General features: G+C 39.8%; 1 protein-coding gene across 1 annotated transcript in view; it reads left to right on the plus strand.

Moving 5' to 3' along the window:
- Positions 1-24,745, plus strand: part of GUCY1A2 (guanylate cyclase 1 soluble subunit alpha 2) — a 90,495-nt gene extending 65,750 nt beyond the window's left edge. The window contains exons 5-7 of the mRNA XM_019612084.2: positions 10,059-10,120; positions 13,086-13,207; positions 23,766-24,745. Coding sequence (XP_019467629.1) covers positions 10,059-10,120; positions 13,086-13,207; positions 23,766-24,607 — 1,026 coding nt within the window. The 3' untranslated portion in view covers positions 24,608-24,745. The remainder of the gene's footprint in view (positions 1-10,058; positions 10,121-13,085; positions 13,208-23,765) is intronic.
- The last annotated feature ends 1,061 nt before the right edge of the window (positions 24,746-25,806 follow it).

Raw genomic sequence — 25,806 nt, forward strand, 5'->3', positions numbered from 1 at the left:
GCGCCCGAGCCCCGGGGCGATGTGCGGAGCTCCCCGGCCTCTGCCCGGCCCGCTCGGGCGGTGGGATGCGGCAGAGGGCTCGGCAGCCGCGGCGGGAGGCATACGCTGCCCCGCTCCGCTCTTCCAGCCGAGTTCTCGGCTTTAGGATCTGATGTCATGAAGTGCTTATTGCCAGCTGGTGTTAGCAGCAATTCTGTAGGAAAAGTTATGCACGTCTGTATATGCGTAGTATGCCCGTTCTTTACCACAGAGGAGATGTGAACTTCTTGCGTGGCAGGGTTTTTTTTGTAGGGTTTTTCCTTGCTGAACAAGACGAAAAGAAAGTTTTTGTGTTCTGCTCAGAAATTCTGCAGCAACAGATTTCTCTGCCTCTCCGATGCTCCAGCATTCTAGAGAGAGCAGTCTGAGGGTGTTCTGTGGTCTGTGATTGATGGCTTTGTCTCCAGCTGCACTTGTAGCTGAGAGGCAACGAAGCAGTGCGTGTGCCACAAAGAACAGAATTGGTGCTGAATGCGTGAGGTGTGCGGGCACTGATGTGGGTGACTGCAGTCAGCAGCTCCGGAGCTGCGCTGGCTGTGTGTGCAATAGGAACTCATTCTCCAGCGCTGTGTTACAGTACTGTCTCTGTGACCATCACTACATTTTCCTCAGGAAGTTCCAGCTGTAAGGGAACGCTTTTTGCTTGTCGAGATACCTTAACGTGCTCAGGTATAGAACATAGACTGCAACAAGTAGCCTAATCTGCACGGCAGTCACATCTGCTGAATTTGGTGGCATTGCAGTATCCTTTCGGCTTTTTCTTACTCAGCTTTGGAGATGACTTCTGAATCTCATCCATCTGCTGTCGGTGTGTTTTGCTTTTCATTCCTCTTTTCTGTTTCCTTGCTCGAACAGGCTGGATCTGAGCAGCCAGGCTGCCTAATGGGGAAAGTTAGCGGTGCATAACCGAGCCGGCAGCTGTCCGCTTCCAGCCAAGACTTCTCTTTCCCATTGATTTTTTACCTCCCCACTGGGAACCTGGGCTTGTCATGCTGAAATTAATAGATGGTATCTCAGATGACTTGCCTTGTTTTAGTACCGAAAAATGAAGCTATTTAATTTGATAATGATGCAGGGGTATAATTAGAGCATGTGTTACCCGAAATATTGGAAGTATTCTGAAGTAGCTCAGTGTAGTATTTTTAGATAACCTCAGTGTTTGCATTTTCCCTTTGGCTGTTACCTCCCAAAGCAATAAAAGACAACTACAGCTTTACAGCTTTCATTCATTGTTGAATTTGTTTGAAAAAATACACACATTCCGTGAGTTGAGAGATGAGAAAACTTCGGTTGGTCTGAGTCCTCCTTCCTTTCTGCTCCTGGGGAAACTGTAGCTAAGAATGCAAAAATTTCATCCCACCTCACCACCATGTCCCAAGGAATGCTTTCCATTTGTTTCCTTAGCAGATAACTATAGCAATTCTTACTGCTGTAACAATCTTTATTTTTGTTGATTTCAATATGTGATTCATACGATATAGAATGTTCCCAAATTCCTTTTATTATCTTGGCACTGTAACTACTGCTTCATTCTACCTTACACATTTTGGTATCAGTTCAGTGGCATTCACATTGGAAATATCACAATGGTGCCATCCTGGTACAAGAAAGGAATTGGTTTCTCGTCTTTTCGTTCTTGACTCCAACACATTACTCTTCAGGTGCTTTGTTGTTTTGGTGCCTTTTTTAATCTTTTTGAGAATCTTTTCTGTGATGCTGAATATATGTGTTCATGCAACAAGTCCGGCTGCCATCTGTCTGACACTCAGAATCTGATCTTTTTCTCACATCTGTTGATCTAAATCAGGAATAACTTCAGTTGGAACTTAAAAACTGACACTGGCTGTACAATTAGTGCCATATGAGAGTCATTGCCCTTATTTTTAAAATTTAAAGGCAAATTGTAAGGGTGCATTTACAACTGTTCTTTTTGAGTGAACAACTCTAATACTTTTACACAGATGTAGGTATGTCTTCATTCCGTAATTCTATGAAGATCTCTCTTAAGTATGGAAGCACTAATGCATGTATGAGTGTGTGTGAATATATATACTATAGATCTTGCCTACAGTAACTCAGCATGTGCATTTTAGCCTTAATGTGGCAGCACTTCATTTCCATCCCAGTGCTTGCAAAGTTGAAGGGTGCTACAGGTTCCTGATGCTGATTCTTAATTTTGTTCTTTTCTTTGGTCACGGTTGGGATTGAGACGCTGAGTCAAAATTTCTCTCTGTATCTCCACTGATAGAAATGCTCTGTGTGTGTCTGATGCTGCAGAGATGTGTGCAGGGAGCTCAGGGGTGATGTTGCTTCAATTCAACAGGAGCAGGGGCTGCCGAGCGTTGCTCTGGGATGTGCAGAGCCTTGATGTGAGCCGCAAGAAGGAGCCTTCAGGCTGAAGGAGCTGCACAGTAGCAGGGAGCAGAGCAGCAGGGGGCTGTGCGAGCAAGCTGGCCCTTAGAAGTGGTAGTGCCAAAGAGTGCATGAAAATACAAGCATCTCCTGTGCAGTGCATTCGTGAGCATGGGTACGGCTGTACAGTCAGTGGAAATTGCGTCGTGTATCACTTGCAGTGCTGCTCTCAAATTTAGCTGTGGTGTGACTGTGCAAATACTGCTTTTTGAAAAACAATGGGGAGAAAAAGTTAAAAAGTGAAGCTCTACATTGCAGATTGTAACCCAGCCCCTCTTCTTGCTCTGGGAGGACAGCTTCCAGCACCTTCCAACACGTGTTATTCCAACTTCTGTTTCAAATGTGTCGTCAGAGATTTTCCTGCAGTTGTTATGCTAGAGGATGGAGGGATCCGATCTTGAGTCACCACAGGGTGATTTTACATTCCTGGTGATTCTTAAAGGTTTCCCGACATATTTGGACGGCTGAATGAAAAACACCACCCATTTAGAATTGCTTCCCCAACCCTCTCTATTTAACAGCCAGAGATGAGAGGATGGAGGGCTTCTCTCTCCACCAGAGCAGCTGCACAACTTGGTGAAAAGTTTGCGGCAGTGAGGCAGGTGAGCAGTGCTCCTCACGCATCCTATATGGGTGTTGCTGAGCAGGGTGCAGCCAATGCAAGGAGAGGGGCAACTTGTGGCTGCAGCTGCACCACGCACACTGCAGCCCGCATCCCACTGACCGCTGTTGTGCACAGGGAGCTGCAGCAAGAGGGCTGAGGATCGCAGCCCAAAGGCTCAGGGTGACCATGCCTGGCACCTGGGTGTGCAGACGGTGTTTTCTGGGACCAAACACAGCTGCTTGGTGCAATGCACAGCACAATACATGTCCAAATGCATGTCACAAGCAGACTGAACGATAGTTTTCTTTTAATTCTAGCTTTATTGTTGTGTTCTATTTTAAAGGATGAATTTTACACCCACAATGACATAAATTTTGAGTGATTATAACTAGAGATGATGATGCTACGAGCTGTAAATTATCAACATCAATTTTTCTGCCTGTAAGGGCTCTGCTATGTGGGAATGATATCCTGGCACTGGTGGATGTGGTTTTATTCTTCAGAAATGCCATTTATTTTCTCACTAAACTCTAGTTCCTTGCAGCAATTTTCACATTTGCTCCAGTTCCATCTTGACTTGTATCCAATCCCAGGCTGAAAATAGAATCAAAACCAGAAAAAAAAAAAAAAAAAAGAATAATTTGCCACTGGTTTGAAAACTCAGATACTCTGCTCCCATCTCAGGGGCACAGATTACCCTGAAGGAGCTGAGAGTACCTGGGCACGTGTTCAGAAGAGGCTGTGTACCCCGAAGCACTGTGCTGATCCTTCTGGAAAGAGAATTACAGCATGACACAGCATTAGGCTGACTTACATTTCTAGTCCATTTTATTTTCTGAATGGCCCATGCAACAAATCTCTCGAACTATAAACATTATTAAGTGGGAATCGCTTCTAGTATACTTCTCTCTTCGTGCAGAATTATTCCCACTATCCTTTAAAGGCTCGAATGAAGACAATTAAACTTCTTGTGAGGAAGCTGCTACTGGCTGCTGCCAAATAGTTTGAATTTAAGAATTGTCTTTTTTGAATACAGCCTTCTTCCTGACAATGGGGAAAAAAAAAAAGAACCTGAAGACTACCCCTAAAGTTATTGTGTGGGCTATTAATGGTGTCACTGCTGAAACTTTGAATTGTTGAATTGAATTGGTAGCTAAGAATCTTGGGCAAGGGAATTTCAGCCATGGCAAATGAAATATTTTAAAAAACAATTTAGCTGTGCCCAAAGGACTTCAGCTTTTACTGACCTCAGTTCAGTTCTGTTTGGGGTGAACTTGAGCATTTTACATCCAGTACTCAGACCCAACCACAGTGATGGATGCTTTCTTAATGTTTGTGCAGACCTGGACTGAAATCTCAATTTTTCAGTGCTTGGAAAAAGCATTTCTTAGAAAACATTCATACTTTGCAGGCATCTTTGTGTCCTGGAAGCAGAGACCACGTCAATATATGCCCCTAAATTGCAGTGTGCAGTCACAGCTACATAAAACTGAGAGTGAATATCCTTCATTCACAACTGCTCCAGCAGAGGTACCACTTTACAGCAGTTCAATGTAGCCTTGGTGAAACTTGGAAAGTCAGCAGATAAGCCCTCTTTGCTTTTCCTTCTTGTGCTAATGTTTAGGGCTATATGTTATGCTATAGTTCTGTCTCATATCCAAATTCTTTCTAGATATGACTGCAAACTCTGTTTCAAAATGAAGACAAAAAAATCTGTGTTTCAATCACAGGGCTCAAAGCACATTTGCAGCTTGGTGTATAAAATTAGGCCCAATGATGCTGAGAACATTGGGCTTGTCCTATTCCAGCAGAAGAAATTCCTTGAGGAGCATTGACATGTAGAGCTTCTCATTTCCCACCTAGCGTAGCACCAACGATTTTATGCAGTAGGTATGAGTTGCTTTCAAAGATAAACAGGTATCATGAGAGGTAGATTGCTGTCATGTCCTCACGTACTGAATGTCTTCTTCCTGCAGCACGGAACAGATCTTCTAACCATCCGAGACATGGCTGAAATTCAACAGATGAACAAAATGATCCCAGCCGCTACTATAATGGATAGCACCCTGAGATATTTATCCTTCACTGTCAAGGAGTTAGACTGGATGATCTAATAGGCAATTTCCATCCATAATGTCTGCGATGCTTCTAGTTGAAAGGCAGCTGGGGATACAGGAATTATAATTTCTAATTATTAGTTAGCACTTTTATTTCTTCAGAGTGTTTGCGCTGTTATTGCCATGGTATAATAGGGGATAAAATACTTGGTCTCAGTGTAATTTATTAAATTGTTTCCTCTGATGTGAACAAATATTTGTCTGTGAAGAATACCCCAGCTTGTATGAACTGAGGAGAAGAATGCTCTCAGCTTTAGATGCTTAGTAATACAGAGTCCTGGTGCAGCACCTTCTCCTCATGTCCGGGTGATGGTGTGCTGCTGTCGGGCAGCACGCTTTGCATCCAGCTGTCAGCCATCCCACTCTGGATCTCCACACACTCCCCTCCTGGGGGGGTCTGCATCTTCTCCTCTTGATAGAAAATTGGGTGCTACTTGTGGTGATCTGCAGGCAGTTGGTGCTCTTATATAAAACACAAAATTCTGGAAGCAGGAAGCTGATTTTCACAGTTACAGAGAAGAAAACTGAGTGTATCCTAAAAGTTAAAAAGCTAGAGAATAAAACAAATATTTTTTTCCAAATTATCGTAAGCACCACTAGAGATGGATTTTTTTGAATTCTCAAATGGTTCATTGTGTTGGGGTTCTGCATGTCTGCTTTTGATTTTGGTCTATGCCCTTTCATTCCATCCTATTAGGAAGGGGATAGAGAGGGATCCAGGTCCTGCTAGGGAGCCTTCCTCCTTTCTGCATCATCAGAAAATTGTCAGATGCCAAAAGAGCCTTCCTTTCCTTTCTCAGTTCTGTTTTTCCTCGTTGCAGCAATTTCAGTACTTATCTTCACAAGCCTGGCATTTTGGAAATGTTGATAAATGTTTGTCCTCAGCTGAAGCCTCTTTGATTACTGCCTCTTTAACATCAATATTGTTCCAACCAGAAGGATAGAGAAAGAACAGATTTCAACCACTTTCATGATCCTGGGTTAAATATTAAAGAAAAAAATCAACGGCAATGAAACTATTTTTCCTTCCAGGTTGTCTAGGTACAAGTGTGCTTAGAGGTCTGTAATCATCTAAGCACAGAAACTTCACTAGAATTGTTTTTGAAATACAAAAAAATAAGTGTTTTTCATTAATGACAGCTCAGCAGTGAAACCCTCAATTAAAACCTTACACATCTGCTGAGTTAGTGATTGAAGACTACAAATTTAAAACACTTAAAGCTATCAGCATGGATGTTCTGGTTTGGCTGAGGTCACAGTAGCTCACCCCTCCTGCGTGCAGAAGTGCTGTGCCTCCAGAAGTAACACACAGCTCCCTAAGACAAGGAGTCTGAAGGGGCCCCTTGACCTGACAGAGTTCCTTGAAGAAATTCAAATAGAAGTGAAGTGGTTTCTAGCTGAGATTATTATGCTTTTCAGTGCTTCAGCATTCGTGTTTAAAATTTTTAGCACTCAAGTTTTTAAGAGCAGGACTGTTGAAGCACTTCTGAGGCTCAGCTAGGAGGCACTTAGCTTTTACCAGAAAAAGTCTCTGAAGCCTTGTTAGGATTAAGGAGAAGCTGTATCTAGCTGCTTTTTTGGCTTCTAGCTGCTCATTTGGCTTGGACATGCCCATTTCCTACTTCCTTTCTTCTCTAGTACTGTCTGGTCATCATAAGATGCAAAAGGAATGGGATGGAGAATATGAAATTGTATTTTTGTAAACTTAAGCAGTGTCATCTAGGATACTCTGTTTAGTACTGTCACCTCATGGTGGGGTTTGTCTGTGCACACCTAAACATCAAAAAGATGTGCAAGTCTAAAGCAATTGGTCAACATCCTCTTAGGCAAATGACACAGATATTTCTGAAGACTGAGTCCTTAGACTTTTATTAGTTGCCAACTGTACAAAGAAGTGTATCACTTTGGGTACATACAGTTGGGCAAATGAGTCCTACTGTTTCTTTCCAAAAGTGTTGCAATTAAATGAGAAACATTTCAGAGGTAAAAGGAAATGGTCAGGGAAGAGGTTAAAGCCTTCTTTCTCTGAGGAGAGATTGGAAAGTTTATATTTGATTGCCCAAGGAAAGACATTTATAAAATAGGTGTAATTAAATTAATCTAATCTTTTTTTCAGATGATGCATGTTTAAACTAGAATTCCTTTTCAAAGTAAGTTGTCTGAGTTAAACAACAACAAAAAAACCTTGAATACATCATTTAGACAAATACATTAATGAAGATTTTCCCCACTTAGTCTTGAAAACACCCCTGAAGGTATTACTAATCTAGCTTCGGGTCTTGATTCAGTTTTGCACGAGAGCAGAGTGAGATCTAGTGAGAGGGGTAGATTTCTCTCCAAGTGCATCCTACAGGCTGGGCACCACAAACAGAGGCATATGGCTGAGTTACAGTTGCTGCCATGATGAGGTGCCATGGCACCTGCTACTGCCTGCTACTGTGCAGTAGTGGCCTGCTCTGGTTTCAGTGTTGAGTTACAAGGTATAGGAGCTGCAGGAGAGGGTGAGCAGGTATTGTTGTCATGGAGGATGAACAGTTCTTCAGAGGCCTTGCAGAGCCAAGAACCTGAGCCCCGTGTCACCATGAAGGATTGACAACTAGAGACAACATCAAGGGGCAAGGGTGGAAACTCTTGAGATGGGGGAGACCGGTGTTGTGTTACTCCTGACAGAAAACAGAGAACCCTTTTTCTCATACATGAACTACAGTTCAGCAGTTACAGAGCAGGGATAAGTACTCTGGGGAGAGGTGATATCTTGTGGCGAGGCATCAGAGCCAACTGAGCCTCCACTGTTAAAGGCTCTAAGGAAAGGAGGATAGCAGTTATCAGAAACTGTCTCCTGAGGAGAAATTTATCTGCCAAGCTACCTTGCTGCCTCAGGAGGCATGCTGCTTGCCAGGAGCTCAGACACGGTATTGCAAGTAGGCTGCCAAGGCTCATCTGGTGTTGGGACAGTGAACTCTGCTGCTCATCCATGTGGGCATTAATGATACAGCCGGGCGAGCCCTTGAGAATATCACAAGTGTCTACTTGTCTTTGAGGTCAAGGGCAAAAGGTGTGGGGCTCAGCTGGGGTGTGTTTGATCCTGCTGATAAGTGGGAAAGACTCAGATTGGAGTCCATACATCTTGTTAGGCAGCCTCTGTGGCTGGTATTGCTGGAAGGGCTTTGGTCTCTGAGGAGCAGGGACTGCTGAGGAAGAATGGAATTCATCTGACAAAGTGGTGTGAGGATGCCTTGACAACAGGCTTTGTAACCTTGTGAGGAGGGTTCTAATTATTTGTAACCTTGTGAGGAGGGTACTAATTATGCTTGTTTGGGAAGGGGTTTCATTCTTTGAAAAGAAGGCTGGGGAACAGTGAAAAGTATTTTTTATCACAGGAAACAGCTCTTGCAGAATGGAGAAGGACTTATTTGACACAAATATTAAAAAAAAGAATATATCTCTTTCAAGGTTTACATCTATTCCAGCTTATTTTTGTAAGTGTACACATTTCTACACATTTGAATCCCAATGGACAGACAAAGTCCTACAATTTGACGTTAAAAAAGAAGTTTTTACAATTGCACAAACCTTGCATAATCTTTTTTAATGCTTTTTTTGGTACCTCCTTCTGCCAACTCACAGGCAACTGGTAGGAAGAAAGGTCAGGTCGTGAACTGCTGAATCTGTACAGCAGTTGGAAAAATCTGAGACTTTCAAAGATGATGGTAGTTTGAATGAAATCTCAAGTGATATTTTTTCAAGAACAAAATAGCTAAAATTATTGGGCTGTTTGGCTGTTACTTTCTAAAGCAATTACATGTCATTTCTAAAAGGTGAAGAAATACTAAATATCTCTAAAATTTGTGTGTCTGGTGCTGCTGCTGAGTCTTACCAAAATTCCCTGTGACTATGGTACAGAAGGAAGGATATTTAAAGGATACTTAAATTCAAATTGGGTACCTTTGTCTGCTTGTCACCAGATAAAATGTACAGGTGAAAAACTTCAGATTTGGTACATGCTGGTAATTTTGGAAGAGTGATAAATAGAGTCATAAATTACTTGGAAAATTCTAAAGAGATTGACATGGATTTTACATTTTCTTGATTTATCCAATGATTTCTCAGGCATTATAAATATAATAAACATATATATAAAAATATATAAATAACAACTGCTGTTGTTCCTATAAATAATAGGAACAACAGCAGTTCCTATAAATAATAGGAACAACAGCAGTACCAGTAGTAGAAGTGCTTTGTTTGGTCAACACTATGGTAGCATTAACAATGAAACACAGTTATGCACATATGTTGTTTGCTTGGTGAACACCTACTAAAATGAAAAAACATCAAAATGCTTGAAGCATGTCATGATTTTCTTTGAATGAACTCGAGCATTCAGATGATTTAAAAGATGGTGGAAGAATTATGGCTTGCTAGGAAAGTAAGCCAAAATAAATTATGTCTTTATAATATTCTTTAATGTAAAATGCTCTATGGAGCATAGAAAGTTTAAAGACCCTATGCCTTTTCCTGGAGATATGTTTATCAGAAAATTATAGGATTTACTTGCAGACTATTTAAAATTAATTATTTTAAAGTAATGAGATAATTGGCAGGTGATAGTTAGCGAGAGCTAATAGTGAAGTGGTTACTTTGTTGTGGACAAATAGTTTTGTAAGCAGTATAAATCTTGCATCTCATTTTTAAATTAATTCCTATTAAATGAAGAACTAAGATACTAGAAATGAATAATATTTCTGTTGCTATGATTGGCACCTGGCAGGTGGATGATGAGGAGGAGTAAAGCTGGAGAATTAAATAGTGTGTTGGAAGATATGTTATTTAGACTGTGCCACACTTCCCTAATCTTATGATTTTTTTTTTTTTTTCTTCCATAGCCTCAGACAATTCAGCAAACTCTTCAAAGGACACTGCAGTATTTTGAGCATCAAGTTATTGGGTAAGTGTCAATTTGAGGTAGTGAAAGGTGTATGGAAGTGCTTTCCTTTATGCTTTCAAAGTCACAGCCTGGGCTGACTGGCTTTTTAATTTTCCTTACAAACTGCTAGGGAAGCTCTGGAGTAGCAGCACATACAATGGATATTAGTGATAAACTGCTGCCCAGTCCTTTTTCTGTGCAATCCCATCACACCACGATTGCTTCATTAACAGTGACATTTCTTGTCTGAGGAGAATAGGGAATCTTTTTATAAAAGTTTAAGATCTACTCCAGTTTGCTTCTCATAGAGCCAAATGAGATTTCTGGAAAAATTACTTGTTCTGTGAGCTGAGGCACCAGTCTTGCAAAATTTTACATAATTTTTTGCTGCACACATGTATGGTTATATACTTGTTTTTTTTTGTGTGGGTGGAAGCACGGCAGGGCAGAAAATCACCTCCTAAGAGTTTATTAAGAAAATTAAGAGATAACTGAGGAGTTAAATAAAGTGATAGCAACAGTCATCATGAAAACCTGAGACATTCTTTCATTGATCAAAATAATCTCCTTACAACCTCTCCTACACAAGTATTTGGTTTTTGCAGACAGCTCACATTTCCAACAGAATACAATGAATGCATGCCTGTAGCCATTAAATGGCAGTGCCATGTGACAAATGAGGAATGCTGTCCTCTGAATTCAATTACCAAGATGTAAGGGAAGTTTTTTTCAAGCTGCATTTAGGGACTTTTTAGGATTTATGACATTGTTTTGAAGCTCAGTGCACTGAAGGAAATTTCCTTTGCTTGTTTCTCAATATTTGGTTAAAATTCAAAGGGAGCCCTAGCTTGGTAGGTGACTTTTGCAATGTTAGCATGGCTGGATAGCACCTGAGGGCAAGAGAAGGGAGCCAGTCCTGGCAGGTAATTATGATGTCCATCATGGGACAAAGAAAGGGAGAAACCTGGCTGCTAATATTTTCAGTTGTGAAAAAATTGTGAAGCCTCATGTCAAGAGACGTCAGTGGGTGAGACAGAGCCTTGTGAAAAGCATATGTGCAAAAACAATGCTGCCTATAATTTATGGCCACATATGGTTTAGATATTCTTATTTCAATGGACAGAGTTTAAGAACAGGACACTCTGGAAACCTGTAATTCCTGTGATTTACAATGCACTTTGACTCAAGTTTTTGAACACTTGTATAGGTTTAAGTAAATCACAGTGAAAGTAGAATCTGTCTATAGGAGATGTCTTATATTTGTGCTGCCCTTATACGCACTGTGGAGGGCTCAACCTCACTCCTTTATCCCTGCCTCCTTTCCTTCCTCCCTCTGAACCATGGAGGGCATTGGCAGTGGGGGCTGAGGTCATTCATAACAGCTCCTCTTCTAACTCCGCACACTCCGTTGCTTTGCTCCAGCATGGACACTCCTTGGCATATCCCCCTGCTCCAAAGTGGAGTCCTCCACCAGCCACAGGGGAATATCTGATCCAGTGCCTAGGGTACCTCCTACCCATCCTCCTTTGCTGCCTCTGCTGCTGATGCTGTTGTTTCTCACACTCTTTTGTCTCATTCCTCACATTACCAGGTGTTTTTTTGCCCTTTATTAAACATGCTTTCCCAGAGGCACAATCAACATGCTGCTGGGCTCAAGCCGTGCTCAGTATGGGGCAGACCCAGCCTTTCCTCACAGAGGCCCATGTAGCCCCATAGACAGTACCTTTGTAATGACACCCTGTAGACCATAAATGTTTATTAAATCCCCTGTTCTCCTCAAGAGCAGAGGTGAGGAATGACTGTGGTGCCATTCCAGGAAGCCTGTGATGCAGCCTGCAGAGGCCTGATCTCTTGCTTGGTTGTGGCTTTGGGCTGTGACTTCGAGCTCTGGCACTGGCACAGGATGTGGCCTGCTGCTGAAGCAGGATAAGGACTGCTGTCTATTGGCATGGCCTGGTGTCACCAGGGGCCTCTGTGAATGGTCACTGTAGAGCGTACTATCAGCCTTTGCTTTGCTCCACATGGAAGACCAGTTTGTTGTTGGAGTAACCTGATGGGCAGCTCTGAATCCATCATAGCCTTTTCCACAGGTGCTGGCAAACCAGGTTCTGGGCTTTTCAGGACATGATCAGATGAGAAGTCCAGTCCTTAGTGCTGTTCATGATTTATGAAGTATAAACAAAGTGTGAAAGCACAACAAAACTGTTAATAAAATACTCATTTAAAAAATCTTTTCTCTGAGCACTGAGCTAAATCAATTGCATATTTTGCCAAGAGCATTGTCACTCTGCTGTAATATTTTCTTCACTTGTATTGTCCTCTGTCTTCATTATCACCTGCATAAAGCTTTGTTTTAAATGTAGTATGAGCTTCTGTTCTGTTTCCGTTGAATTAAGGAAAAACAATGCAGCAAAGCTAAATCAAACAGAATAATTTAGATGTCAGTCCTTTCTGTTGGCCTGAGCACAGCTCTGTACATTTCAGCAGTGGTGGGATTCTTTTTAATTTTTCTCTAGCAGGCTTTAACACAAATTTCATCTCTTCAGAAGATAATCCTCAGAGAAAGCTAGGTTTTGTTCTTGCATTGCTAATGTAATGTGACAAAGAAGATTTATTCTTCTTATTAGTTATTCTCCATTGTCTCATAAGCATCTTGCTTGGAGTTTGCTGTACAACTTTGTTAGAGTATCGCAGCAGGGATGACATGTGACAGATATGCCTGATACTCTTCCCTCATGCCTGAACCCTTTGGAAACACCTTCTTTCTCATGTATTTATTCTCACTGGAGATAATATTCCAGATTCTAGTATAATGCCACATGCTATTAATCCACTGTCATCTGTGTGAGAATATGTATGAAAGGGATTGATGGGAAGAGGGAAGAGATGGGGGGGCTAGCCACGTCATTTATTACCATTTCTGAAACTTATTTATCTTACATTTGTATAAAGAGATGATATATATTTTTTTACTTTTTTATTCTAGGTACAGGGATGCAGAGAAGAACTTTCACAATATATCAAACAGATGCACCTACACAGACTGTGCTGGCAATGAAGAAACTGAAGATGTCTCAGGAATTCTCCAGTGTACAGCTAATGTACTTGGTACGCAATTTTTTTAAGGGAATTTGTTTACTTCATTTGAAAAGTTTATTGACCATCTTATCACCAACAAAGAACCAAGGCATTGTTGTTCCAATGAAGAAAATTCAGGAAGTAAGCAGCTGCATAAGTAAATGATATATCATGTCCTTTTCTACACATATTTTGTGCCTTTAAGGCAATCTAGAATGATTTTTCAGTGGAGGTGCATTGTGTTTTAGAGTGTTGATGTCAGGACTTTTTGTTGAATGTGGGACTTTTAAAGGTTTTAAGTCAGAGTAAATTTGCATCTATGCAGGCGTGAGTCTTGGAATTGTCTCAATTAGTGTTGAAGGATTTCTGCAGAACAACAGATGCTCTCAGAATATACAGGAATGATGGATGGAGGGCTGGAGAAACACAGTGCAGGATGTACCATCTACTATCAATATTGCCCATAAAACCGTGTTCCTTCCTGACAGTAGAAAAATAAGTATAAGAAGTGCAGAGTCCAATGCAGAGCCCGATGCTGAGTGTAATTTTTTGATTTGGGGTTGTTTTAACTATTTCACTTCTGTGAAAATGACCATCTTCCTTGTTTAAAGTAAACTTTACAGATTAAGCTTTAACCCTTAGGCTATACTTCTTCTGATGTTTAAAATTTCTTTGCTTTTCCTTTGGAGCCTTCAGTAAACTGCTGAAATTAGGGTGGAAGGTGCAAAAGATGTAATTTTTGGTTCACTGGGAGTCCTCTTTGACCTGGTAATATACAGGATAAAGCTGCAGACTTTTTATGGCATTATGCAGCTAGAATTCTTTCTTCAACAGGAGACATAGGACTGAAGTCTGACCTTAGATGATAATTCACAGAATCATAGAATCAGGGAATGGTTTGGCTTAGAAGGGACCTTTAAGATCATCTAATAAGTTAATTAAAGACGTGATGTACTTTCTGTGTCAGGAGAATAATGTAAGGTCATAGTCTACCAGTGTTGCAGTGTGGACCACCGAATCCTTCTGACAAGAAATTCCTTTCTGAGGCTATCTGATTTGTGTGTCAGTCTTTTCTATCTCAAACTGTTAAACAGATGTGGTGCATTCTGTGAAACAGCTTTTGTGTTCTTGTTTATTATGAATGTTTTCTCAGTGATCAAAGTGTTTTTTCCTTTGTCAAGTGCTGTATTCTGCAAGATGATAAGCACCTTCTGAGTGCTTATCATCTTGCAGAGGTTCTGAGTGCCTTTAGCTGCTGTTCAAAGCTGTGGGAAGAAGCTGTGCTTGGCACCTTCCATGTTTGGGCCACTAAGAGAACACACTAAATTGTAAATATGTACAGGATTAACTACGGCGTATTTTGTTTGCATCTTTAAATGATTGATTACTTACTCTCAGAAATAAATGCTATGAATTGTAAGGCAGGACAAAAACAAAGTAATGATTTTATGTAATAACATGTACATATTAATACTGTTAATAACCCCCTGACAAATTAGATTTTCAGTACTCACTTCACCATGAAACAATGCATGTATTCTAAAAATAGTTACAAACACTTTTGGCTTCAGAGTGCTTTTAAATCAATATGTTAGTCCTGACCTGTTAGCATGACTGAGTGGTGATGTGTAGCTGGTTTTTCGGTGGTATCCTCACAGTCTGTGTTGAGGGCAGATCAGCTCATTGGGATCCCAGTTTATAAGCAGTATCTGGATGTTACTGTCTTTGGGAATTAATAACATGGGTTTTCTTGGAAGTAAATTTGCAGGGATTGACTCTTGGAAAACCACTTCTTTTAAAGATAAAATCTGAGTTCATAGCAAAAATAATAATAATAGTAATAATAATAATAAAATCCATGTGAGCAAAGCAGTAACAATGAGCAATAAAACCAGTTTTTCATTGTAACTGTTAGTTCCTTTGGAGGCTGCATAATTAATTCTCACATACAGTTATTTTTCTGGTTGAATAGGGGTTAGTGAGAGAATTTTCTGTGTAAGAAGTACATTACGACTGAGATGGGTATCTGGAGCAATTGGCATTGCTGACAGAAGACAAGAATGAATCTAACTGTGTTGGAGGCTAGAGAAACTGTTGAACCAAATCTAGCACTCGAGTTATTTATAAGAGTGGTAGCAAGGATTCATTGTCTAGGACTGCAGGGAAGTGTATTCTTACAGATGCTTGGCAGCAACCTCCTGATCTCTTACATTAGATAATGCCAACACAAATCACCTCTCCTGACCCTGTAACTGCCTCTAAAAGAGTAATTTGGCATTCCTTATTCATCAGAAGACAGTGAATGCTGAGATCATTAGTAAGCCTAGAGGACTGTGAGCACGTTTTGCACTGTGGTCCTGGTGCTCACACTGCTCATAGCACAGTGCTGGCTGCATGCTGCACTCCCAGCTCAATGCACACAATTTATCATGTATGGACACTGGAATTTTCCTCCTGTCAAGTTATGACAAAAGTACGATACCATCTTCCTGCAGTGGAAGGGCCTGGTTCTTCTCATCTTCTTGGTAAGTTATTCCTGCTACAAATCTAGACATCAATAGAGGTATTCCTGCTTTAATCTGCAGTAATTAATGGAGCCACGTCCATCATGCTCAAATGCTGTGAACCATGTTTGATACCAGATCAATGGTACAGCTTTCCCTTCTGGTGACAGCTTCTGTGACTGGAATATTTAATTTAACTCAGTGTTCTTTTCATAATAGTGCCAACAGCTTTTGATGGGCTCTGCTTTCTTTAACTGTGCATGCATACTTTTTATAGTGTCCTTCATAAGCATATCATCCAAAGGAAAAATAAGTAACAGTAGGTTGGAAACTGGGCAAAATAAAAATCCTAGCCTCAAAGAGAGCATTTTGAAATAAAATATTTCAGTGAATAAATGCTGATATGTTTCATTCTGTTGACCCAGATAATGCCTTTAGCTGATTAGTTAGACACTATTCAGAGCAGACTTTTGCTGTTAAACTTAAGTTATTTCAGGAGTAATGACAAGATTTGTATGATCAAGCATATTATGTGGATTTCTACTGCATTTCCTTCCATCTTTTATTCAATTAATTAATTTGTGCAATATAATTGTTTTTAATCTGTTCTAAAAAACTGGCTTCTAAAACCTTAAACTACAAACCTAATTTTTCCTTAAAGAATGCACAGTTTACATCAATGGCAGTTGAGTTAGCTCCACAGGTGGATTTAAATTCATTGTACAAAGTTTTCCTGTTAGATATTTTACACTTACAGATTAGTAATAAAGCTCACCTTCTAGATCTTGTTCTGTTAGTGGTGTGAGAACTTTGAGCCTCTGTCATTACTAAGTGAATAACTTTTGGGTATCTTCCATGTGAAGGATGATATGACATGAAGACAAGAATTCTTGGATCTTCTGGCGATATGGTATGTGGAATTCCACATTATAGCTCTGTCCCATCAGGAAGATAAATTGCATACCTAGATTCAGCCTCCCTGAGATGCTGAGGAGGAGGTGGAATTCATTGTTGGGATGAATTCAGAGAGCTCTTTCTCTTGGTGAAATTTGCTTGTCACTACCAAAGAAGGTATGAGCTCTAGGCTTCTTTATTCTGAGCAAATCATGTCATTTCTAGATATAACCGGCAGGGTTATTCCGTCATTTAGCCCACATAATTCCATAAAAGTCTTTTGTTCTTTGTACATTTGTATAAACGGAATGTCTGTGTTTCCTTTCTGAAACTAAGAAAATGTCAATATATTTTCTAGTTAAAAAGGAATAAATTTGAGATCTTTCTGGTAACTATTCAACAAATAGCGGCACATTGTTGCTGACAACAACTGCATTTGCGAAGACAGGAAATACATTGAAAAGAAGATATCAGGAGAGATCTCATCCTACTATGAGATTAGATCAAGTGATGTAAATGGAAAAGATGGACAAAGGCTTGGCACACTGTCTGCTGAACAGATGCCTGAAAATTGTAAATGCTTATATATTTAAAGCACATAAATTAGTTTCACTTTCCATTTCCTTTGAGCTAACAACTGCAGATAGTCATTAGGATGCAACTAATTTAGGATACACAGCTTGATTTATAATTAAAGCTGTTGGTTTACAAATGGTGTAAAAGGAAATGCTACATGGCCCAGAGGACTGGAGAGACTAATGGATTCTAGTAATACTTGGAACTGCATCCTCAGGGGGGTCGAAGCTTTACACATAAGGCTCCTTTTATTTAGCAGATATTACACTGCATGGCAACACTACAGTAATCTAAACAAAATCCACATAGTTAATGTGATTTCAAAACTGAGATGAACACATCTAAATTAGAAAAGGACAAATGTTGATACCAAATGGCCTTAGACTTTGCTGTTCTCAAACCAGAACTATTTATTGTTGGAAAGCAGATGAACTATCAGTACAGTATTGAACAGCTTGAAGTTATGATGCACATTACCATCTTGTAGAAGTCTATTTATAAAGTAGAAGACATTTTGGACATGATTCATTGACTAACTGTAGGAGCTTGTCATTATTTTAGGTGCTGTGGAGTATCTATGTTAAACCTTCAAAAATATATAGGTCTTCCACAACCCTCTTATCCTGGCAGATTTAACTATATATTAGTCCTTTTGTAGATGTCTTGGATGCCTAATGAAGTTTCAAGTAGGATTAGATTTTTGTATTTATAACATTAGATTTATATGTTTAATCATCTGAACTGAGCCTTTTATATATGTGAAGAACTATGAGAGATGATTTTGCATTTCATGGGAAATGTTTTAGATTTCGTTACCATTTTATTCTTTCCAAGAAATGAAGTTCTCCTCTCAAAGTGGATTCAAAGACATAGATTTAATGCAAAGGCAAATTTTAGACTGTTTTTACTGCTGTTTGATCTCTAGAGTTAATACAAAGCAAACTGTATCTGCCTTATTCTTAGGAAATATCAATTTACTGATTGTAGTTCTTTGATAAACTCTGTGCAAATAGAAGTAGTGAGGTTTCCAAGATGCGATGGGGGGAACACAGTAATTGCCGTGCTTCAGGCAATTTGCTTTTGCCCTGAAAAAGCTACTACTGAAAGTACTATATGAAGGAAAAGAAAAAGAATGCTGCCTCTTCTTTATAGCTGAGTTGAGCTTCCTGTGTCAGTAATTTGGTGCAGAATCTTTTACGGGTAGCCTGAGCACAGGTGATTGAGTCCTCACTGAGTGTAGTAATTACAATTTTTTTAATGTAATATTTCTAACAATAATTTGTTGGAGGAAAACTTTAACACCTTTAACAAGTATAAAAATGCCCCATTAAAAATTCAATAAAACAAGTATTATGGTGAACAAGCATGAGGAATACTTTTAAACAATAACTCATTTTTATTTTATGAAATGAAAGTTATGGGGGCCCTGGATGATGCTGTAAGGGAAGTATAGTGCAAATTTTACAGATGTGTCAGAGTCATACATAAAGGCATAAGATGATGTTATTGTGTTTGAATAAAGGCAGTAAAATGATAATATGAAAAATACTGCCTGAGTTTCCAGGATGATATAAATTCATTATGATAATCAAGTAAGATCAAAGTCTTTTTACAGTAATTAGATACTGGTACTAGAATCATAGAATAGAATCATAGAATTGCTCAGGTTGGAAAAGACCTTAAAGATTGAGTCCAATCACAACCTAATCATACTACACTAACAACCCTCTGCTAAATCATGTCCCTGAGCACCACATCCAAACGGATTTTAAACACATCCAGGGATGGTGACTCAACCACCTCCCTGGGGAGCCTATTCCAGTGCTTCACAACCCTTTATGTGAAGAAGTTTTTCCTGATATCCAACCTAAATTTACCCTGGCGCAACTTGAGGCCATTTCCCCTCGTCCTGTCACCTGTGAGAAGAGACCAGCCCCGCTCTCGCTGTAAGCACCTTTCAGAATCTGGAAGAGAGCAATAAGGTCTTCCCACAGCCTACTTTTCCCCAGACAAAGAAGGAAGCCACTAGGCTTACTTCATTGTTAGCCTGTACACATAAAATTCTTTCTTTTATTGAGAAATAATGTCTCTTTTCCTTCTATTTTAAAATTATACTTTGGAATCTGGAATTGCCACCTGGCTTTGTGTTGAAAAGACTGTTTAGGACAAGATTATATTCATGCCAAAAATCTGCTAATACAAAAACATTCAAGGGTTGTTTTTTTTGTTTTTTTGTTTTTTTTTTACTTTAACTGAATGCGACACAATCATAGAATCACAGAATGGTTGAGGTTGAAAGGGACCTCTGGAGATCATCTATCTAGCCCAGCCCCCGTGCTCTAGCAGAGATACTGAGCACATTATTCAGTGTCATGTCCAGAGAGGTTTTAAACATCTCCAGGGAATGAGATACAACCTCTCTGGCCAGTTTGTTCTGCTCTGTCACCCTTACAGTAAGAAACTTTTTCCTGGTGTTCAGACAGAACTTTCTTTGTTTCATTTTGTGCCCATCATCTCTCATCCTATTAATGGTCACTACTGAGAAGAGTCTGGACTCACCCCCATTCTCCTGACATCCTTATTTTAAATACAAATTGATTAGATCTCCCTTCTGCCTTATCTACTCCAGGCTAAACAGGCCCACTTCCCTCAACCTGTCCTCATATGAGTGATGCTCCAGTTCTATGATCATTTTAATAACTCTTTGCTCAACTCGCTTCAGGAGCTCCTTGTCCCTCTTGTACTGTGGTATTTGGAATTGGTTGCAGTACTCAGGTGTGGTCTAATCAGAGCTGAGTAGTGCGGAAGGACAACTTCCCTTGACCTGTTGGCAATATTCTTCCTAATGTGCCTCAGGATACTACTGGGCTCTTGGCCAAAAGGGCATCTTTCTGGCTCATGGTCCTTGGTGTCCATCAGGACTCACAGGTCCTTCTCCACAAAGATGTTTTCCATCAGGTCAGTACCCAGCCTGTACTGGTACATGGCATTATTCCTCCCAAAGTGCAGGACCCTGTACTTGCCAATGTTCAATTTCCTGAGTTTCTTCCCTTCCCATCTATCCAGCCAATCAAGAGCTGTCTGAATGGCAGCACAGCGCTTTGGTGTATTGGCCATTCCTCCCAGCTGCCAACTATCTTCTCACTTTCTGAGAAGGCACTTTACCCCTTCATCCAAGTCATTGGTGAATAAGTTGAACAACATTGCAGCCAGTATTTACATTTGGAGGACACCATCAGCTATGGGCCTCCAACTAAACTGTGCCACTGATCACAGCTGTTGAAACTCTGCCATGCAGCCAATTCTCAATCCACTTCACTGTCCACTCATTTAGCATGCATTTCCTGAGCTTGCCTGTAAGAATATTAAGGCAGGCAGTGTCACTTGCTTAACATGCTTAAGTCCAGGTTGGTAACATCCACTACTCTTCCTACACCTGTCCAGCTAGTTGTCTCAGTGTAGAAGGCAATCAGGTTTCCTCTGGTGAATCCATGCTGACTATTCCTGATCACCTCTTTGTGTTCCCCATGCTTAGAGATGGCCTCCAAGATGAGCTGTGCCATCCCCTTTCCAGGAATGGAGGTGAAGCTGATTGGCCTGTAGTTCCCTGCATCCCTCTTAATGCTCTTTTTGAAGATTGGGATGACATTTACTTTCTTGTAGTCCTCAGGCACCTTTCCTGATTGCCATGATCTTTCAGAATGATTAGGAGTGTTTAGTTTTCTTTTTGTTGCTGATGTATTGGAAAAGGCCCTTCTTGTTGCCCTTGACATCTGTAGCCAGATTTAATTCCAAATGGGCCCTTGTCTTCCTCATCACATTTCTGCATGCAGGATGTTTGTTTTAGAAGGTTGTTTGTGTTTATTTAATTTTCTCAGCATTTCATCATGTCTATTATTAGAGATAAAATTCCTGACTAAAACAGACCAGCAGTTTGGTCTAGCTTGAGCATACACGTTTTTCTATTCTGAGTTCATCTAATTTCAGCTGGTACTACGTGTAACTCAATTCAGAACTAGAATGTTTTTAAAAGTAGTGGCACATCCTGTAGTCTTGAATATTGACTTGAATATAATTGGATAATTCATGTTGTTTGGAGTTAACATGTCATGTCCAGACTGACCAGACAGTCCTCTAGAGCAAACAATGGGCCAGTCTAGTCAAGATAGTCAACAAAATCTTAGGCCAAATACTAAGATAAAGCTCCTTTCATTGACTGTGAGATGAGACTTACCTATGTAGCAGTAGAGTTTGGGTATTGGGCTACCAGTCCTACTTACCCTGGTTTTGGTCAGTGGTGATAGTGCAAACTACTGTTTTAACTGTAATGCTATAATATGCTTGAAAGAAAGCTCCTTCATTCATGCTATTGCAAGGAATGTTGCATAGTTGTGTTCCCATACTATTAGCGCCTCTGCAATCTTACAACCTTGGATGTTCCTGCTAAAGACTTGTGAGTGCTCACTTCTACAACCATACTTCTTTTGAAGCTACTCACAGTTCACTCTACAGAAAAATAAGATTTACATGTATGTATGTTTGTGTATACACATGAATACGATAACTTCTTAAATTCTTGTTACCAATATCCAATGCTGACATTGGATATGGGTTAGAATTTAATTATTTTGTGGTTATAGTGAGAATTTTTATGGAAAATATTACATTACTTTTTTATGCTGATGTAGTAATAATGAGTCAGTAATTGGCACGCTGTTCTCCGAATTGGGATATTAGCAAGCATTATGTACCAGAGGTACTTTCTTTTGGCTTAGCTGATGATCTGACCATCTGTGGGCACAAAAGATCCTGGGAACATTACTGTAATAACCTAGTTTAGTGACCAAATTTCATTATGAGTAATGGCCTTCAGATGAACTTTCCCAAACTATTCCTATTGCTTTGTCATGTTGTCCTGTTTATATATGTAATTTTGTGAATTTTAATTTGCTATCAATCATGTTGAAGGGCCAAACAGAACTCTCATTGCAGATGGTTTGCAAAGGAATGGAATATACTAATCCCCTGTAAATATTGATCACTGTATCTCTGCCTATGTGCATGGGCCTTCCTTGAGATGATCAAAGGTTATTGTCAGCAAATGACAGATGAGTGACTTCTGTCCTGTTATACCCCTTGGGCATGAAAATCTCTTTTCACACTATTCTTCCAAATTGTAAAGCCTACAGGTAATCTAAACATACAGTAAGAAGTTTGGTGATCCATTGGGATCTTATCAATGTTATAAAGCATGCTGAATACATATTAAAATAAAGGGCCTATTGTGCCCTGAGGAATGAGATAGTTGCTCTTCATTTCTGTTAGAACTCAGAATCAATTTTAAGGTTTTTGACTGGTTCACTAGAATTTAATAAATTCAATACACTGGAGTAACTGTGTAATTTATTTCTTGCAGGATATTTATAATTCACATACAGCTTATTTATACTTCTTTTTCTTCTACCACAGCTTAGTAAAACACAGATATAGCTGATGAATTTTGTAACTATGCTACCTGATATAGAGTTAGTGTCAGATGAGACTTAACAGAGCATATCCTACCTAAAATAAGACAGAAGAAAATGTTCAATAACCATCTCAAAAATATATATTTTTTTTCTAGTTTATAAAGTAAATAGAAAAAAGGCTGGCTTTGATAAAAATTTATATCCAGAGACATCCATTACAGACATTTTCTTTCCCTTGTGCAATACCACCCTTATCACTTCTGTAAATCAAAACCTTTTGTAATGCCCTGATGGAGACTTGAAGTGACATTTAGAGCTATAACAGACCTGTCTCAACTAATAGCAGTTTAGAAAGTTCTAAGGGGCATGGATTTTTTGGAAGATAGATGAATGTAGAAGCTCAAAATAGTGAGGCTTTGTTTTCCTTTTCAGGCAACAAAAAAGTAACAATTCTTTATTTCTATTTTCTTACAGTGCCCATATCTATAATGAGAAAAGTCTTTTGTCTGTAGAAAAAACCACCACCACTACCGCCAACAAAAAAAACCAGCTACTTAAATGTACTGACTTTGCACAGCTTATTGAAAGCCGGTGGTCTCACTTTGCACTTTTCGTGCAAGCTGAAACTAGCATTCCAGTAACTCATTATTCAAGCTGGTAAGAGCTTGGTCCTTTGAGAAACAACAAACAAGAGGAGCTATAAAAGCAGAAACCTCTCCCATGTCTGCTTCAGCAATGGCTGGTATACACCATTGGTTGGGTGTATTTGCACAATAGACTACATGTGAATACACTTAAGGAAAGTTAAAAATTAGGGAAATGATAGTATGTTCTGGCTTCCAGCAGGGAACAGGAGACAGGACAAGTGTAAACCTCACACTTAGCTGGCTAGGATGCGTAGCTGAAAGCATGAGGGATTGAAATGGCAGACAAAAATGACTACTAGCATGAAGCAGCGTGTTTCAGGCATCCAAGGGTACCATTCAGGCATTCCTAACTACCATGGAAAACAGTGGTTTCATGGGTAGATAAACAGTGAAAAAAACACTCTTAATCGCTTGGAAAAATACTGAGAAAAACAACAAAGAGATGATGTGACACACTAGCGATACATGTATTTGACATGAGTGTCTTGTTGTCCTATAGGTCTGAAATTTGAGGAAATGCAAGAAAAATTTGGGGAGGAATTCTTCAATATCTGCTTTGATGAGAATGAAAGAGTTCTTCGAGCTGTAGGTGGGACCCTTCAAGACTTCTTCAATGGCTTTGATGCTTTGCTGGAGCACATTAGAACTTCATTTGGAAGACAGGCCACCCTGGAATCCCCATCTTTCCTATGCAAAGAGCTCCCTGAAGGCAATCTCATGCTTCATTACTTTCACCCACATCAAATTGTAGGGTTTGCAATGGTGGGAATGATAAAGGCAGCAGCAAAGAAAATTTACCGATTGGATGTGGAAGTAGAACAGGTCACTAATGATAAACTGTGTTCAGAAGGGACGAACCCAGGTAATTGCAGCTGTCTGACTTTCCTTATCAAAGAACACGAAAATGCAAATATCACAAAAGCACTTCCATCGGGAACTTCCCAGTCTCCCTTAGATCTGAGGATTAGTATCAGCACCTTCTGCAGAGCATTCCCCTTTCACCTGATGTTTGATCAAAACATGTTTGTTCTTCAGCTGGGAGAAGGTCTAAGGAAGCAGCTCAGATGTGATACCCACAAAACTCTGAAATTCCAAGACTGCTTCGACATAGTTTCTCCTAAGATCAGTGCCACATTTGAACGCGTCCTCCTGAGGTTATCTACTCCCTTTGTTATTCGGACCAAACTTGAGGATTCTGACTCTGAAAATAAGGACAAGGTAAGAGCATTAATTTGGAAGGACTTATGTGTATATGTGCGTGATGACAGAGGAGTTTTTGTTCAGAAAGAAACATCTGAAGTCCTGTGTATTGTGAAAAGCTCAATTATGCCTTTCAAATAGGGTTAAGTAATATTCCTCAGCCAAGTGAGTATTTTCCTGAAATACTTACAAGCTTTGCCTGAGATGCTGTAGGAAATCGTGACACTGCAATTGAGGAAATTCACGTCAGTGAAGTTCAGTTTGAATCAGAAGAGTGAGGATTTTTAGAAAATGCCCATATCTAATCCTTAATTTCACTCCAGCTATATTATGATAACAATAATAGTTATTAAATAGTTATTAAACTGGGGAATAGCTTTCAATATATTTTCTGAAAGACTTGCTGCAGGGCTCACATAGCTACTTTAATATCCTGCTTCCCAATTTGGAAACACGGCTTTTGTCTGTGTCATCTCCCACCCTGCTTTCAAAGAACCAGAGCTGTAAATGGTACCAGTATCACTTAACACTAGTTTTAATGTTTCCCAGTAATTTAAAATAGCACTTGTCCTCCTACTCTGCCTCTTCCTTCAGTGTTTCAGAAGAGAGTTACCTCAACTAGTGTGCCCTATGTTGAGTTCAGTGCATCCCGTGTGAAATTGTCTTCTAGAATAGACCTTCACAAAGACTTGGATGAGAGTGCCTTCTTGCATATCCTTGAATTCATGGAAAACTTCTTGCTGCAAAGTGAGATTCCAGCTTTATGCACTGACACACTTAATACTTTGTGCTTATATTGGAAGTGTGTGCTTGGGTTCTTTGGAGATATTTTGGAGATTTCTTAAGTGAAATAATTAATAATTTTCAGAATTTTTAAGAGTTAGTAATCAAAAATAGTCAATCCTAATCACACTGATAGTTACCTGCCAAATTTCTGCTTAAAGGTGGCACATATACAATTCAGATGACCTGGATATGGCTTGAGAAGTTCCGCCTCTGCTTTGCTGCTTACACTGGGCCAGTGTCAGAACAGCTCCTGTGATAACAACATACCTAATTCCGGGCTCTTTTCAAAATATAGCCAATTCTGACAGCAGTAATGTTTTCACCTTCTCTTTCACACTGCTCTTTGGCACCAATAACAATACTTCTGCTTCATTTTCCCCTTGAAACAATATTGCCCCAAGAAAAGCAAACTGGTGCTTCTCATTTTGTATGAATTGATGTATTCAACCTACTTAAAACCAGAGGGATTTTCTTTTTCAGAATGTATCCTCAAAGTCACCCAAGCCTGTAATTATGAAAAGAAAATGCTGCATGAAGAGTTAGAGGTTTTAGCT

This window comes from Meleagris gallopavo, chromosome 1, assembly GCF_000146605.3.
Source record: "Meleagris gallopavo isolate NT-WF06-2002-E0010 breed Aviagen turkey brand Nicholas breeding stock chromosome 1, Turkey_5.1, whole genome shotgun sequence".
NCBI classification, from domain to species: domain Eukaryota; kingdom Metazoa; phylum Chordata; class Aves; order Galliformes; family Phasianidae; genus Meleagris; species Meleagris gallopavo.